General features: G+C 64.7%; 1 protein-coding gene across 1 annotated transcript in view; it reads right to left on the bottom strand.

Moving 5' to 3' along the window:
- PTPRS (protein tyrosine phosphatase receptor type S) overlaps window positions 1-17,725 on the bottom strand; it is an 88,684-nt gene that overhangs the window by 9,307 nt on the left and 61,652 nt on the right. The window contains 12 exon segments of the mRNA XM_056107266.1: window positions 174-286; window positions 420-431; window positions 716-873; window positions 1,252-1,467; window positions 1,550-1,643; window positions 2,435-2,688; window positions 3,248-3,345; window positions 3,769-4,380; window positions 5,529-5,646; window positions 7,948-7,974; window positions 8,333-8,526; window positions 12,044-12,349. Coding sequence (XP_055963241.1) covers window positions 174-286; window positions 420-431; window positions 716-873; window positions 1,252-1,467; window positions 1,550-1,643; window positions 2,435-2,688; window positions 3,248-3,345; window positions 3,769-4,380; window positions 5,529-5,646; window positions 7,948-7,974; window positions 8,333-8,526; window positions 12,044-12,349 — 2,202 coding nt within the window.

Here is a 17,725-nt window from a genome sequence, read left to right as displayed (position 1 = left end):
CTTGGACCTGCGTGGCCCACTCCAGAGTGGAAACGGGAGGCTTGGGGAGGCCAGTGACCCGAGAGCCCTGAGCACCCCCAGCCCCGCAGACGCTTCAGGGGAGCGGGAACCCAAGGGCGTGGACCTGCGCGCCCGCCCCGCCCCCGCCCCGTGCCCGGGCTGCGGGCCCCCACCTGGGGTCTGGAAGTTGATGCGTCTCATCTCCACGGGGTCCTTGGGGTGGTGGGGGGCGAGGTCAGCGTTGTTGAGCAGGCATTTGGTGCGGGGCTCGGAGTCCTTGCGTTTGCTTTGCGGGAGGAGTTGGGGGGTCGGACCAGTGAACCTCTGCACCCGCCAAGCCACGCCGCCGCGGCCCCATGGGGGGTCCTTCCTCCAGCACACCCTGAGTTCCCGCCCCCTGGGACCCAGCCAGTGCTCACCTGTCGGGTTTGCTGCTTGCCAGCGCCGAGACCCAGACGAGAGGCAGGGGGGGAAGGGGGGGAGCAATAGTGAGTCTTGGGGAGGCGGGGGGGCACTTTTAGCCCGGGACCCTCCCCTCCATCCCCCCCAACCACGCTGAGCACGAGTCCAGCCACTGGCCGGCTCTGAGGCTCTGCTCAGGCTGTGACCTCCGGGAACCGGTGGCCTTTTCTGCACCCCCTCCCCCCGCGCCCCATCCGCCCCCCCACCCCCCCGCCGCCGGTTCCCCTCGCTGGGGGCAGTGCACGGGGCTCACTTCTTGTAGAGCAGGATGGCGATGACAATGCAGATGATGAAGACCACGGCCAGCACCGGCCCGATCACCCAGATCAGCCCTTCCTCGCCGTCCACAATGGGCTGCGGGTCCGGGTTGTCCAGCTGGAAGGGGTCTGAGAAGGGGCTGGCCGCGAAGGTCTGCGGGGGGGGGGAGGGGGTTGGGTCCATCAGAGCCGCTCGGGTGCTCGGGGTCTGGCCTCTGAGGTCTGGATGCTGAGCCCACTCCGGGGGTCTCCAAGAACCTGAACGCTACGGTTCCTTTTCTGCCACCCCCTGCCCCCACCAGCACAGGCTTCTCTCTCTGGAGCCCCCAAGCCCTTTTGGCAGAGGCAAACCAGGAGACCTCATTGGCATACCGATTTGCATACAATTTGCATGCCCGCGTGAATTTGCATATGGACACGACTGCCTTGGCCTCCTGCACATCCCTAAAACCCCAGTTCCAGCACCCAGTCCGTCCTTTCCTGCACCGGGGGCTGCATCTGCCTGAGCCCGGGACCCCCGCCCGGGACTCACAGGCTCGTTCTTGGGCAGCACAGCCAGGACGAAGAGGACGTAGCGGTGGCCGGGCTCCAGGCCCCTGTTGTCGAAGCCCCCATACTGCTTCTGGTCACCCGGGTGGAAAGTGGCCGGCAGTGCGGAGAAGCGGGCGGTGATGTAGGGCCGGGGCGCCTCCAGCTGGCGTGAGTGGCGCAGGCTGCGCCGCTGCAGCCGGGAGATGTCCTGGATCAGCTAAGGGGACAGAGGGTGCAGGCGGCTCAGAGTCAGGCGGGGCGCAGGGAAGGCGGCCTTGCCGGGCTGGGCCCTCCCTCACCTCCTCCAGGTCCATGTCCTCCGGGCTGCCGAGTGGGGTCAGGAACTGTCCGCCGCGAGACTTCCGCAGCGGCACCATCACGATGAAGAAACTCCTGTCCAGAGATGGGGGGTGTGAGGGGGTGTCTCCCCCCCCCCCCACAGCCCCGACTCTCTGGCTCCCGCTTCTGCTCGTGTCCCCCTAGAGCTCCTGAGTCAAAGCCCAGCAGCCGAGTTCAGAAAACCACCCCTTTAAGGGGCTGGAGCGATAGCACAGCGGGAAGGGCGTTTGCCTTGCATGGGGCCGACCCGGGTTCGATTCCCAGCATCCCATAGGGTCCCCCGAGCACCGCCAGGGGTCATTCCTGAGTGCAGAGCCAGGAGGAACCCCTGAGCATCGCCGGGTGTGACCCAAAAAGCAAAAAAAAAAAAAAAAAAGAAAAGAAAACCACCCCTTTACAATTCTTTTTCTTTGTTTCTTTTTGGGGGGCAGTTTGGGTCACACCAGCTGATGCTCAGGGGTTCCTCCTGGCTCTGCACCCAGAGATCACTCCTGGCGGTGCTTGGCGGACCCTATGGGGTGCTGGGGATCGAACCTGGTGAGCTCCCCCCTGCTGGACTGTCGCTCCAGCCCCCACTTCACAATCTCTGCACCTCAAACCGAACTCCTAAGCATCCCACCAAGCCCCGTCAGTGCCCAGTCTGGGGATTTTTACAGGCTGAACCCTCTTCCTGCATCCCGGTGACTGCTGGTGTGTGTGTGTGTGTGTCTGTTGGGGAGGTCCTTCATGGCCCCCTCTCCCCTCAAATTCTACCTCCCAGACAGGAAGACCTGATCCAGGAGGAACCCCCCCTCCCGGCCCAGCCCAGGGCGGGGAGCTGAGGGGGCCGGGGGTGCGGCGCTTACTGGACGGGCACGGGGCTCTGGCCGTCGGGCAGATGCACCATGATGAAGCCGTCGGCGTCGGGCTTGGGTGCCACGCTGGGCTTGCCGCTGAGCAGGTTGAAGGCCGTGCGGGCCGTGACCGTCTGCTGCAGGCCCCCCAGGCTGCTGCCGCGGTTGGTGAGCACGAAGTTGTAGAAGGTGTTGGGCTTGAGGTGCGTGATGAGCTTCTTGGTGGAGCGGCCGTCCACGTCCAGCGTGAGCCCGTTGTACTGGATCTGCGGGTCAGGCGGGCTCAGTGCCCAAGGGCCCCGCCACCATGGAGTCCCAGCCCAAGTCCACCCTACATGGCCCCCGCCTGCCCTCGCCCCAGGGGGCACTGGCCCTGTGCTTCCCTGCCCGAGGTGGGGCTGGTGGACCTGACAGGATGCCCAGGGTGCGAGCGAGGCAGCCCCTGCCCCCTCAGGCTATTGCTGCAGGCACTGGATTTGCTTTTGGTGGGGGTGGGGAGTTGGAGTCACGGTCGGGCGATGCTCGGGACTCCTGAGGATGGTCAGGGGCACCCGTGGTCGCAGGCACCTAAACCCCTGGGTAGCTCTCCAGCCCCAATCTCCCTCCCTCCCTCTCTGGTGGGGGGTGTTCTTGGGTCACCCGGCAGTGCTCACACCTGGGGGCTGCTGGAATGACAGTCCTTGCGCACAGCCAATGTAGGCTCGATCCCTGGCACCCCATGTGCTCCCCCAAGCCCCGCCAGGTGGGGCTGCACCCAGCCATTGGGTGCGCCCACCCAGCCACTGCATTGGCGGCGTTGTGGGGAGAGCAGGGTCCCCCACGCACCTTATAGGGCGTGGGCGAGTTGTAGTTGTCGGGAAACTCCCAGCTGAGCAGCACCGACGTCTTCATGATCATCTTCACCTTGAAGTTCTTGGGCGAGACTGGCGCGCGCGCGCGGGCCGGGCAGCAGCGGAGTCGGGGCCGGGGAGGGGAGGAAGGAGAGAAGAGAGGGGGCCCAGTGAGCGGCCGGCGGCGGGGGCGCAGGGCGTGCCGGGGGTGCGGGGGTGGGGGGCGGCCAGCCCAGGCGCTCTCTGCCGTCGGTGTCCCTGCCCCTGGCCTTCCTGCCTGGCCCTGCCTGGCCCTGCCCGGCTGCAGAGAGAGAAGGCGAAGAGAGGAGGAGCAGGAGGAGGAGGAGTGGGAGGAGGAGGAGGAGGAGCGGGAGGAGGGGGCAGCGGCGGCGGCGGCGGCACGTCCCACCTTTGCAGCGGAGCGTCCGGAGGCGTCCAGGGCTGTGCGCGTGCCCGCGCCAAGACGAGACTGGCCACTCGCTCACTTACCTGGCGGGCGGGGCGGGGCGCGCCTACCTGGGTCCCGCAGGAAGGTGCGGTAGCGGACCGGGGGGCTGTAGGGGCCGGGCCCCCGGCGCGTGTGCGCGCGCACTTGCAGATCGTAGGTGGTGTCGGGCTGCAGCTCCCGCAGCGTGAGCGCCTGCTCGGCGCCCGGGCCGGCCGCCGCGGGCAGCTCCGTCTCCAGCGCGGGCCCCGCGCCGCCCGCGCGCCGCACGGCCACCGTGTACTTGACGATGTCGCCGTTGCGCTCGGCGGGCGCGGGCGGCAGCCAGCGCAGCCGCACGGTGCGCGCCGCCGCGTCCCCGGCCGCGCCCAGGATGCGCGGGGGCCCCCGCGGCGCCGCCTCGGGCAGGCGCAGCGCGGCCGCCGCCTCGGGGCCCAGGCCGCCCGGGCCGCGCGCCGCCAGCCGGAACACGTACGTGGCCCCCGGGAGCACGCCGCGCGCCTCGTAGCGGTCCTCGGCCGCCGCCAGGTCCAGCGTGGCCGGCGGGGCCGCGTCGTCCTCGCGGCCGAACCGCAGCCGGTAGCCCAGCACCTGGTCCCGGCCGGCGCCCGCGGGGGGCTCCCAGCGCGCCAGCAGGCTGCCCTCGGCGGTCTGCGTCACCGACAGGGTGGGGCGGCCCAGCACTGCGGGTGGGGAGAGGAGAGGGGGGACGGGCGTCAGGGCGCGCGCGCGCGGGAGGCCTGGGTGCCGGGGCCCGGGAAGCGCATCTGGGCCCGGGGCCGCCTCCTCCAGGACGCACTCCCAGCGTCCCGCAGGGTCAACCCGAGACCGCCAGGAGCGACCCCAGAAAGAAAAAAAATGGGATGGGGGTGCCGGGGGCCAAGGAGGGGCAAGGAAGGGCCCGCCCGGGAAGCGCATCTGGGCCCGGGGCCGCCTCCTCCAGGACGCACTCCCAGCGTCCCGCAGGGTCCCCCAGGAGTGACCCCAAAAAGAAAAAAAATGGGGTGGGGGTGCCGGGGGCCAAGGAGGGGCAAGGAAGGGCCCGCCCGGGAAGCTCATCTGGGCCCGGGGCCGCCTCCTCCAGGACGCACTCCCAGCGTCCCGCAGGGTCAACGCGAGACCGCCAGGAGCGACCCCAGAAAGAAAAAAAATTGGGCGGGGGTGGGGGTGCAAGGGCCCGCCCGGGAAGCTCATCTGGGCCCGGGGCCGCCTCCTCCAGGACGCACTCCTAGCGTCCGGCAGGGTCAACCCGAGACCGCCAGGAGCGACCCCAGAAAGAAAAAAAATGGGATGGGGGTGCCGGGGGCCAAGGAGGGGCAAGGAAGGGCCCGCCCGGGAAGCTCATCTGGACCCGGTGCCTCCTTCAGGACGCCACGTGGCTTTACAAAGGAATTGGGGGGTGGAGGGGGGAGACAGCACAGCGGGCAGGGGTCTGCCCCAGGTTGGACTCCCAGCATCCCATAGGGTCCCCCAGGACGGCCAGGAGTAACCCCGGGGCATCACCGGGTGTGACCCAAAAAGAAAAAAAAAAACAATTGGGCAGGGGTGGGGGCGGGGAAGGGCCACACCTGGCAGTGCTTAGGGACCCTATGGGATGCCGGGGATTGAACCTGGCGCAAGACCGCTGCCCTCCCCACCGGACTACCGCTTCTGGCCGCGACTGGAAGGGGAAACTGAGGCACGGCGAGGCGGACACACGGTACCCCCAGAATGCCTGAACCACCCTAGGGCAAGTGTCGGGGCTCTGATGGAGAAAGGTGCCCGGGAGGGCGCTGGCGTCTGGGGCCCGCGGGGTGGGGGTGGGGGTGGGGAGCGACCCCCGTCCTCGTACCTGCCCCCATGGTGGTCACCACCTTGGGTTTGCTACGAGCGCCATCGCCTTTCATGGTGTAGGCGGCCACAGTGACAGAGTAAGCGGTCTCAGGCTGCAAGTCTGTGATCACCATCTCCTGCAGAGGGGGGGCACCGTGGGGCTCAGTGTCGCCCAGCTGGGGGCGGGGGGACGACGACCCGGCACCACCCACCCTCCGTCCCCAGGCTGGGCTCAAGCAGGCGGGTGCAGTGCCCGGTCCTCCTCCTCGGGCCGCGTGCGACATGCACAGACACACGGACAACACGTCCAGGCAGGCGGAGGGGGCCACACTCAGCCCGACACCCCAAGCTCCCGCCAGAGCCGACCCGGGGAGCGGGACAAACTGCAAATCCTCCCTGCTCTGCTCCTTTGCACGTGCTGTGCTCCCCCCAAACCCCACCGGTCATCGCCTGATTCAGAGTGCTCCAGGGTCCCTGTACGCGCCCATCGACTCTGATCGTTCTGTGTTCGGGAATTCTGGGAGTCACTTCAGTGGCTCTGGGCTGGGAGGTCTGTGACTCCCTCCACCAGATTAGCCCTTGTCCTGGGGTCCTGTCCCTGCCCCGGCACCAAATAATTTCACCGAGGGCTTTGTCTTTTGACTGACGTTCACGCCCTACCCTGGCTACGGAACCTGGTCTGTGTGCTGTGGTTCCGCCCTGAACAATCTAAGTTTGGTTTTTATCTCTGATGCTTCGGTCACCACCAATGGTGCTCAGGATCTGTTCCTGGCGGGGCTCAGGGGACCGTCTAGGGTGCCGGGATCCAACCTGGGTCAGCTGCCTGCAAGGCAAGCGCCCTCCCTGCTGTGCGATGGCCCCGGCCCCTGAAGAGTCCTGCCCCCAGCCCTCTGCCCCCAGAGCCATAAGGAAACGGGGCACGCTGTGATGTTAGGATGCAGTGACTCTCGAGCCCTCAGGGCTGCCCCTTCCCGCTGTTCTCCCTTTGACCATCATCATCCTCGCTCCCAGTCACACCTGTCCTGGGTGTTAGGGGCAAGGCAGAACCTGAGGCCAACGTGCCGTGGGGCAAGTTGATGCCCCAAATCGGGTCAGTCCAGCCTCACCCCTGTCCGCTCAGAGGCTGGTCGCGTCAACAGTGACGCCCTGCCCCCTTCCCCCCACACTTCGGGTGGTCACTGGACACGCAGTTGTGTCCTATTTTTTTTTTTTTTTTTGCTGTTTTGGATCACACCCAGCAACGCACAGGGGTGACTCCTCCTGCCGGTGCTTGGGGCTCCATGTGGGATGCTGGGGATCGAACCCGGGTCGGCCGTGTGCAAGGCAAACGCCCTCCCCACTGTGCTATTGCTCCAGCCCCAGTTGTGTCCTCTCTGGGGACTTGGGCCACACCCAGCGGTGCTGCTGGGTCACTCCTGGTCCTGCACTCAGGGGTCCCTCCTGGTGGGGCTTGGGGGACCTTATGGGGTGCTGGGGATGGAACTAGGACCAGCACCCTGCCTAATGACCTACTGGGTCCTGTTCTGGCAGTCTGCTCCCGCCCCCACGGCAGTGCTCCCTGCACCAGCTCCACACGCAGTGCTCCTCCCCTCCACCACTGCTTACTCGAAGGAGGACCGAGCATCCCAACTAGCAATGCCCAAGCCTCCCACCCCTGACCCCACACACACACACACACAGGGCGCATGCACACCCCACAGTCACAGGCATGCTTGGGAGCTGAGGAACGGGGGAGGGGGGAATGCATGAGCCGGGGGAGGGGTCTCCTGCCCCTGAGCCTCACTGACGATCTCCCCCACCTCCCTGGGTCTTGCAAGCAGGGCAGAGGCCGAGCCCGGGTCCACGGGGCCCCCGAGAAGGGTCGGGCTTCACAACCAACTAGGGTCCCTCGGAAGAGCCCCAGAATCGGGGCTGAAACAGCTCTGAGCGCGCGCACGGGGCTCGCCCCACGGTCAAGCTGCCCCCCTGGCGGGAGTGCCAGCCGGGCATCCAACCCTGGGCATCCCCAGCCCCTCACCACGAGGACCAGCGCAGACAGAGGCGTGGGGCAGGACGGGGGTCTGTAGGAGCGGGGTGCCCGCACCCCCCGGGACAGACGAAGCTGTCGGGTGGCCTCGGGGGCACTCGGCGCTGCTCGGATGCAGAAGTTCAAGGGTCCCAGGTCTCTGGGATGCCCCTGGCCGCGCTCGGGGTTCCCTCCAGGCAGGGCTCGGCGGGAGGGCCCTAGGGGACCCTGGGGGTGGGGGGGGCGTCCAGTCCCGGCGGGCCGCGTGCCAGGCCAGTGCCCGGGACCCAGGACTGAAGGCCCGAGGGCGGGCGGAGAGGTCTGGGCGGGGCGCAGAGGAGGAGACCGTGCTGCGGGGGCGTGCAAGGGGGTCGGGGCGGGGGGACACAGCACCACACGGCCAGGCCCAGGCGGAGGGGCTCGCTCTACTCACATATTCGGCCGTGTCATCCGTCTCCCACTGAGCGCGGGAGGAGGAGGCGGCGGGGAGAGACCAGGCGAGCGGGGTGAGAGGCGCAGCAGGGGCGAGGCGGAGAGGGAGGCCCCGCCCACAGAAAGACCACGCCCATCGGAATCCCGCCCACCAGCAAACCACGCCCACTGAAAGCCCCGCCCATTAGCAGGCCACGCCCGCTGAAGTCCCGCCCATTAATCGACCACGCCCACCGCAGCTCCGCCCACTAACAGATCACGCCCACAGAAGCCCCGCCCATTAACAAGACCACGCCCCGGAGCTCCGCCCACCAGCGGGACGCGCCCGCCAAAGCCCCGCCCACACGCAGACCACGCCCACCCCGGGCCCCGCCCACCCCGCCCACCTGGGCATCGGCCAGCATGACGTCCTTGATGCGCGGCGGCCCGCGGGCCTCGGCGCCCTCCATGCGCACGTAGTGGACTTGGTAGCCGCGGATCTGGCCGTGCTGCCGGCCGGGCGCGGGCGAGCGCCACAGCACGCGGATGGCCGTGGCATTGAGCGCCTCCGCCTCCACCTTCCGCGGCGGCGCGCTGGGCACTGGGGGGAGAGGGGAGGCGGGGAGGGGGAGGGGAGGGAGGGGAGGGGCGGTGGGATCGTCACTCCGGTGCCCGGCCTCGCTCCCGGGCAGCAGTGCCACTCACTGCCCGACGCCAGGGTGCCGAGCTCTCACCACGGGTCCAGAGGGAAGGCCGCCTCCTCCTCGCCGTCCTCCCGGTCCCAGGAAGGGGGGTGGGGGCGCTCAAGGGGCACTGATGGTCCTGCCCCCACTCCCCTGGGGCCCCCCTGCTGTCCTCTCTCTGGCCCCGGCTTCGTTTGCAAGAGCTCCGCCCACACTGTCTTCTTTCCCCAGAAAGTTGTGGGGAGGATGGGGGAGGGGGGGGTTCGCACTTGGGGAAACTGAGGCCCTCGGCGTGGTGCTGTCCAGCTGCATGAACCTGTGCACCCCACTCAGTGTGGGGGCGCACCCTCACAGGGCCCCTGCATGGAAGGTGCCCCGTCCTAAGGCAGGCCATGAACAAGGGGTCTCACTGCATCTTTTGGGGACCCACACCTGGTGGTGCTCAGGGCTGACTCCTGTCTCTGTGCTCAGGGATTGCTCCTGATGGTGCTCGGGGGTGCTGGGAGTCAGACTCAGGTCAGCCGCGTGCGAGGCAAGCCCCCTGCCCACCGTCCTGTGGCTCAGGCTTCCTGCTGGCTTTGAGGATGTGGCGGGGCAGGGTGGGGCGGGGAAGGTGTGTGGTGGGAGGGGGGCGTCTGTTGACCAAGCCCACCACACCAGTGCTTTTTTGTGTTGTTTTTTTGCTTTTTGGCGATGCTCAGGGGTTCCTCCTGGCGGTGCTCGGGGGACCCTATGGGATGCTGGGACTCGAACCTGGGTTCCTTGCATGCGAGGCAAACGCCTTACCTGCTGTGCTATCGCTCCAGCCCCTCACACCAGTGGTCCTTAAAAGCGAACTGGTCCCCAACACCAAAAGGCTGAAGTTTAGGGGTTGGGGGACCAGGGTGCGGGGAAGCTAGTGCGGGACTCCAGTCCCGACCTCATCTGGCGATCTAGAAGTTTCTAGCTATGCTCATTGGCCCCTTGGCAATACTGCCATTGTGACAGCCAGGTGACACTAACACCGTGGCTGCTTTGCAGGACAGTGTCTCCGGAGGGGGGGCCCGAGACCGTCCATCTGCTTGTATGAGCTTATTTCTCACTTCCTCTCAATGCCAGGGACTGAACCCAGGCTTCACGCAAGGCAGGCTTGCTTTAGAAAAACTGTGTTTTTTTTTTTTTTTTTATTCCTTTGGGGGCAGGGTTTGGGCCACACCTGGCGGTGCTCAGGGGGACTCTGGGATGCTGAGGATCAAGCCCCAGTCGGCCACATGCAAGGCCAACGCCCTCCCTGCTGGACTAGAGCTCTGGCCCCATTTAAAAATTTTTTTAATTTTTTTTTCTTTTTGGGTCACACCCGGCAATGCACAGGGGTTACCCCTGGCTCATGCACTCAGGAATTACCCCTGGCGGTGCTCGGGGGACCCTATGGGATGCTGGGAATCGAACCCGGGTCGGACGCGTGCAAGGCAAACGCCCTCCCCGCTGTGCTATCGCTCCAGCCCCAAATTTCATTTTAAAGATGGGGGCTGCTCCTGGAAGTATGAGCGGGGCTCTCTTGGCCCTAGTGGCTGAGTTCAGAGCAGGAGGTGCTCAAGGGCCCGCGAGGTCACGCCCGAGGGTGCTCGGCGGAACCAGGCAGCCACAGTGACTGAATTCAGGGCCTCACACATCCACAGCACGTGCCCCCCCTGGCGTGGCCTTCCTGACGATGGTTTGGTTCTTGGGGGGCCATGCCCGACAGTGCTCAGGGGTTACTCCTGGCTCTGCTGCACTCAGGAGTTATTCCTGGTGGTCGGTGCTTGGGGCATCCTACGGGACGCCAGGGATCGAACCCTGGTCAGCCGTGTGCACGGCAAGTGCCCTCACGGCCCTCCTGCTCGGGCCCCATTAACTCCATTTTGGAGGGGGCATGAGCTTGATCCCTCCTGGGGCTCAGGAGACCATGTGCAGTGCTGGGGACCAAGCAGGGGTCAGCCGCTGTGGCCCCTGGACTCTCTCGCCAGGCCTCCCACCCCGGCCTTGTGTGAGTGCCCACCCCGTGGCGCCCAAGAGCGGCTTTCAGCCAAGCTCCGAGAAGAGCAGAGAAGACACAGTTGGTCCAGATGCAGCCAGAGACTTCCAGGATATAGGAGCCTGGGGTGTCTGCGTGTCGGGGCCAGGGGAGCACTTTGGTCCCAGATTCCTACACCCTTTTTTTGGTGGTGGGGGGAGAGGGGATGGTGGCACACCTGACAACGCTCAGGGCTGACTCCTGGTTCTGTGCTCAGGGACCGATCTTGGTTCTGTGCTCAGGGCTGACTCCTTGCTTTGTGCTCAGGGCTGACTCCTAGTTCTGTGCTCAGGGCTGACTCCTGGTTCTGTGCTCAGGGATCAATCTTGGTTCAGTGCTCAGGGCTGACTCCTCGCTCTGTGCTCAGGGCTGACTGCTGGTTCTGTGCTCAGGACTGACTCCTAGTTCTGTGCTCAGGGATCGATCCTGGTTCTGTGCTCAGGGCTGACTCCTCGCTCTGTGCTCAAGGCTGACTCCTGGTTCTGTGCTCAGGGATGCTCAGGGCTGACTCCTGGCTCTGCGCTCAGGGATCGATCTTGGTTCTGTGCTCAGGGATTGATCCTGGCTCTGCACTCAGGAATCGATCTTGGTTCTGTGCTCAGGGCTGACTCCTCGCTCTATGCTCAGGGTTGACTCCTGGTTCTGTGCTCAGGGCTGACTCCTGGCTCTGTGCTCAGGAATCGACCTTGGCTCTGTGCTCAGGGCTGACTCCTGGTTCTGTGCTCAGGGATTGATCCTGATTCTGTGCTCAGGGCTGACTCCTCGCTCTGTGCTCAAGGCTGACTCCTGGTTCTGTGCTCAGGGATGCTCAGGGCTGACTCCTGGCTCTGCGCTCAGGAATCGACCTTGGCTCTGTGCTCAGGGCTGACTCCTGGTTCTGTGCTCAGGGATTGATCCCGGTTCTGTGCTCAGGGCTGACTCCTCGCTCTGTGCTCAAGGCTGACTCCTGGTTCTGTGCTCAGGGATGCTCAGGGCTGACTCCTGGCTCTGCGCTCAGGAATCGATCTTGGTTCTGTGCTCAGGGCTGACTCCTCGCTCTGTGCTCAGGGCTGACTCCTGGTTCTGTGCTCAGGGATTGATCCCGGTTCTGTGCTCAGGGCTGACTCCTCGCTCTGTGCTCAGGGCTGACTCCTGGTTCTGTGCTCAGGGATGCTCAGGGATGACTCCTGGCTCTGCGCTCAGGAATCGACCTTGGCTCTGTGCCCAGGGCTTACTCCCGGCTCTGCGCTCAGGGCTTAGTCCTGCTGCAGCTCTGGGCCGACTCCTGTTCTTTGCATTCGGGGGTCCCTACGGGGTGCCAGGGATCGAACCTGGGCGGGTCGTGTGCAGGCCGCACGGTCCCTGCCGTGCCCGCTCTGCGCCCTTCCCCTCGCGGCCAGCCCGGCGGGGGCCCTGGGGCTCACCGTCCTCGTCGGTGCGGACGACCACGGGCGAGCTCTCGGGCCCAGGTCCCACCTCGGTGTGAGCCACGGTTGTGATGCGGTACTCGGTCCACTTGTCCAGCGCCTCCAGCAGGATCTGGGTGGTGGTCGGGGGGATGCCGTTCACCTCCTTGGCGTGCGGGTCGTCCGAGCCCAGCGGTCGGTAGCGGACGCTATAGCTCACCAGGGCCCCGTTGTGCGTGTCCGGCGGCGGCGGGCGCCAACTTACCAAAATGGCCGTAGAGCGCGTGCTGACACATTTAACATCTTGAGGGGGGGCTGACGGTTCTATGGGGGGGAGGGGGAGAACGTGGGGGGCGGGGAAGGGGCAAGGCGGGCAGGGCAGGGCAGGGCAGGGCAGGGCAGGGCGGGGAAACAAAAGATGGGAAAGAGAAAATAAAAAAGAAGATGATAACGAACAAAACAGAACCGAAACCAAAGGAGAAGGCGAGGGAACCCAAAAGAAGGGGTGGTGGGAACCGAAGGTGAAGATGGGTGGGGTGGGGGGTGGGCGCCGGCGGGGGGGGGGGGGCTGGCCAAGGCACTGTGCTAGGGGGGCTGCACCTTCGGGCAACAGGGGGACGGTCTTCGGGGACCTACGTGATGGCTCCATGCCGCAGATTCTTTTGGGGGAGGGAGTGCCCACACGAGCAGTGCTCAGGGCTCGCTCCTGGCTCCGTGCTCAGGGTTTACTCCTGGCAGAGTCCAAGGCATCCATCCGACAAGGTGCCGGGGATCAAACCCAGGTGGGCCGCGTGCAAGGCCAACGCTGTCCCATCTACACTATTGCCCAATCCTGAGACATGCTTCTTGGTTTTGGGTTTGTTTTGGTTTGGGACCACACCCGGCGAGGGTCAGGGCTTACTCCGGACTCTGCACTCAGGAATTCTCCCGGCGGTGCTCAAAGGACCATATGGGATAGCGGGGATGGGACCCAGGTCAGCCGTGTGCAAGGCAAACACCCTCCTCTGTGTCTATTACTCTGGTCCTGTCACTAATTTTTTTTTTCTTTTTTGCTTTTTGGGTCACACCCGGCGATGCACAGGGATTACTCCTGGCTCGCGCACTCAGGAACTACTCCTGGCGGAGCTCGGGGACCCCTATGGGATGCTGGGAACCGAACCCAGTTTGGCCGCGTACAAGGCCAACGCCCTCCCCGCTGTGCCATCGCTCCAGCCCTGCCATGGATTTTTTTTAGAGCAATAAAGGCGTCTGGCACATCAAACACTGCCAGGGCTCCAGGGAGGAGTGATCAATCTTCTTTTTTGGGGGGTGGGCAGGCCGCCACAGCCAGCAGTGCCCAGGGCTGACTCCTGGCTCTGCTCTCACGGATCACTTAGGTGGGCTCAGGGGATTACGTATATATATATATATATATATAGTATTGGGGCTCGAACCTGGTCGGCTGCGAGGCCAGCCCCCTCCCCACTTCTGCTCTCTCTGGTCCCAGAGCCATCTGTGACCTTATTTACTAAACTCCGGCCGAGGAAGGTGAGCGGCTGGGCCTGGTGCTAGCAGGTGAGCCAGAAAAGTTCTTCACTGGGCGCCAGGGAGCGGGATGATAGTCCCCTTACTGGGAACCTGCTGCGCGGGCTGTGCCTGCCACATCGGTCCGGGGTACAGACGGTGCAGGGAACCTCAGGCTGGCCCGTGTGCCAGGCTTGGTGCCAAGGGCTCGAGCAGGGCCCCCCCCCCACGGCCCCCATACAGTGTCTCCTCCACGCTGGTGAGCACTGTGTCAGGGGCTTCCAGGAAGAGTCCCTGAATGGGAAGCAGCTACAGTGTGCCCAGGACCTCACCAGGGAGAGCAGCCCAGGCCAAAATGCCTACTGTGCGCTGGGCACTGGCGGGGAAGTGGATTCCCAGATACCGGGCTCCGACAGTGCTGCTGGCACTTCATGCCCAGGATTTTCTGAACGGGGAAAGGTTAAGGCCCCGTATATTAAGCACCTACTGTGCGCCAGGCACGGCTCCGAACGATTAACAAGCCCTCTGTGCCGTTTGTTTGCGCCACTGCATGTCGACTGGCACCTGCCCAGGCCCTTAAGGGGCTAAGTAAGCACCTACTGTGCACGGCATGGCTTTTCGTGGGGGCGTCTGTATGCAGCAGGTGCCTGGTGTGTGCAGACAGCACCCAGAGGGTCATGTGGAACATTACTGGCCCTCCCCCAGAAAGCACCTACTGTGTACCAGCCGTTTATAGTGGGTACACTGCATCGCAGGGCTTATGCAGAACGTTCCTGGCCCCTCCCCAAAGGCTCTCTCACTGCCTGGCAGGCCCAACCCCCTCCAAAGCCCCTACTGTGTGCGGGCACTGCACAGGGGGCGGTGTAGAACATTTCCTAGTCAGCGCTCTCAGGCTGGTAGCAGGACCCCACCCACCACCTACAAGGCACCACATGCGCGCCACGAGGACTCCACGTCGAACATCCCAAGCCCACGTTCCAAGCCCCATCCTGAGGGGCTACAGAAGAACGGGCACGCCGTGGGCTGGCAGCCACTGACTGGCGGTGTCATGTCCCAAGGGACGGCTGAGGCGGCAGCAGCAGGGTGGTGTCGGGGGCGGTGCTGACCCAGCCTGGCTGGCTCAGTCCCTGACAGCCCCTAGGCGGGAGGGACACCTGCTGTGGTCCCGTGGACGCACGGATTCTTATGAGGCGTCCCAGCGGGTCTCAGCATGCACCAGGGCCACACGCCAGAATGTCACAGGCCTGACACACGGCTCCCCCCAGAGGTGGGGTGCACACCTGGCGGTGCTCTGGGGGCCCCAGGGGGTGCCCAGGGTCCAACTCAGGTTGGCCAAGTGCCTGCCCGCTGTGCCATCACTCTTGCCCCACATGACTCTAGTTTTGGCTCTGGGTCACACCCAGTGACGTGTGCGGTGACTTCTGGCTCTGCACTCGCTCGGGAATCACTCCCGGCGGTGCTCCGGGGACCCTATGGGACGCCGGGGATTGAGCCCAACTGGGTGCAAGGCAAACGCCCTCCCCGCTGTACTATCGCTCTAGCCTCCAGGAACCCTCTCTTTTCTGGGGGGGGGTATGGCCAACTGTGCTCAGAGCTAACTCCTGACTCTGCACTCGGGAACTACTCCTGGCGGAGTTCAGGGGACCCTATGGGGTGCCGGGAATCGAGCCCAGAGCTGCCGTGTGTAAGGCTGATGCCCTCCCTGATGACTCTGGTTTGTTTTTTTTTTTCTCTTTGGGTCACACCTAGCGATGCTCAGGGGTTCCTCCTGGCTCATGCACTCAGGAATTACTCCTGGCGGAGCTCGGGGGACCCTATGGGGTGCTGGGGATCGAACCCGGGTTGTCATGTGCAAGGCAAACGCCCTACCTGCTGTACTACTGCTTCAGTCTCAGACTCTGGTTTTAACGGTCACAGGCATGGCAGAAGGTGTGCAGAGGACTCACGGGTTTGAGCAGCGTAAGCCTCTAGGTACCCCAACCTTTCAGGGCAGGCATGCCCCACCAGCTGCATTACAGGCTGGGCCAGGCCCCGAGGGAAAACTATTTTATTTATTTTTAAATTTGGGTCACACCCAGCGATGCACAAGGGTTCCTCCTGGCTCTGCACTCAGGATTCACGCCTGGCGGTGCTCAGGGGACCCTATGGGATGCTGGGAATTGAACGCGGGTCGGCTGCATTCAAGGCAAATGCCCTACCCGCTGTGCTATCTCTCCAGCCCCAAGAATTTTTTTTTTGGCTTTTTGGGTCACACCCGGCGATACGCTGGGGTTACTCCTGGCTTTGCACTCAGGAATGACTCCTGGCGGTGCTCAAGGGACCATGTGGGATGCTGGGAATCGAACCTGGGTCGGCCGCGTGCAAAGCAAACACCCTTCCCGCTGTGCTATCTCTCCAGCCCTATTTATTTATATTTTGGGTCACACCGGCGATGCTCAGGGGTTCCTCCTGGCCCATGCACTCAGGAATTACTCCTGGCGGTGCTCAGGGGACCATGTCGGATGCTGGGGGCTGAACCGGGTCGGCTGCATTCAAGGCAAACGCCCTACCCGCTGTGCTATCGCTCTGGTCCCTCGGGCTGCCTTTAGGGACGCCTGCAGCATCTGGAGCGCCTCTTACCCCGGCAGGTGGGGTGAGAAGGACCCTAGTCCAGATTCTGGCCTTATCTGCCTCCACATTCTACATTTGGGGGGGATCAGAGCCCATGCGGAACGATTTCACATCCAATGTCTACCCCTCGCCAGATACCAGGACCCCAAGATAAATCTGAGACACCACCCCCTCTTCCGCGAAGAACCTTCTCTTTGGGGGGGCACACCTGGTGATGCTCAGGGGTTACTCCTGGTGGGGCTCGCTCAGGGGTCTCTAGGGGACGCTGGGGATCAACGCCGGTCGGCCACGGAAAGGCCAGCGCCCTCCCTGCCGTGCTATCACTCGGGCCCCCTAAATATCCTCATTCCAACCATGAGTCGCCACGCCCCGACTCTTTCTACAAAGGGCCTTTGCAGGACGCCTGCCTTGGAGGCTGCCCACTGGGCTCCCCGATCTCTTGACCAGCCACCCCACCCAAAGTGCCTCTGGAGGGAAGCGGGGGCATGTGGTGGTGGGGGACCAGGCAAGAGGGAGAGGAGGATTGGAGAAAAATGAATAAAAAAAAAAAAACAACAACAAAAACCAAAAACCAAAATGGGGGGGGGTGGGGAGTGGAAGAATGAAAAAAACAAAAACCCAAATCCTGAAAACAACCAAGGCAGGTCCTGGAAGCAACGTACTGGACTGTCGAAAAAACGAAAAACAAAACCAAAAGCCGTGATCCGAGAAGACAGGACAGCGATGGCGGTGGCAGCAACGATGAGAAAAAACCATGATGCGAGAAAGAAAGACGCTTTCCAGAACGCCCCAGGCCGGGTACCTACCTTCACTGCTCAACCGCTAACTGACAGGGGAGGGGGTGGCAGAGGCGGGCGGCCCGGCTGGGCCTGGGTCTGCGGGGGGCCCCCGCCCCGCCGCGGCTGTCGGTAGAGGCAGGAAGGGTGGGGAGAAGCCCCCTGGCTGAGTGCTCTGAACCCCACCTACCCTTGAGATGCGCCTGGGAAGCCCGAGCCCCCACCCCGGGGTGCGGGGAGAGGTTCGCCCCGACGGCTGGGGCCACCGGCAGGGGCCACTCTCTGTCCCGCGACACCCCCCCACCCCGAGCCCCCGAGCTCTGCGTGTCTGAGCCAGAGGTGCTGTCTCGCGTGACCGCTCCGCCGTCCTTCACGGTCCGGCCCAACCTGCGTGGTAGCTGGGGACGGGGAGGGCACAGCCACGGCCAGCCAGGCCCAGCCGCTGAGCGCAGCAGGTGTGCGGGGATGGGTGCTGTGGGTGGGCTTCTTTGGGGGCCACACCCAGCCAAGCTCAGGCGGGGCAAAGAACCAACCCCAGGGGGTGCAGGGGATCCCACCCAGCGCCCCTGTGCTGTGCCATCGCCGGGCGCCTGGGTGCTTTTTTGAATTTTGTTTGGCCTCGTCCTCTTGGGATGAGGAAACTGAGGCCCGGACAAGTCCGTGTGTGGGACCCCGGCAGGGGGGAGGCCCAATGTGGGCAGTGGTGGGCGAGGTGGGCACGCAGGTTGGGCCATCTGTGACTCTGCCTGTGACTGCTGCGTACTCACCTTGGCGGCCCGGTGCTGGGCCCTGCCGTGGCCACCCCGGCCCC

Source organism: Sorex fumeus, unplaced genomic scaffold (genome assembly GCF_029834395.1).
Source record: "Sorex fumeus unplaced genomic scaffold, SorFum_2.1 ptg000156l, whole genome shotgun sequence".
NCBI classification, from domain to species: Eukaryota; Metazoa; Chordata; class Mammalia; order Eulipotyphla; family Soricidae; genus Sorex; species Sorex fumeus.
Note: the sequence above shows the minus strand (reverse complement) of the source record. Positions and strands in the feature narration are given on the sequence as shown.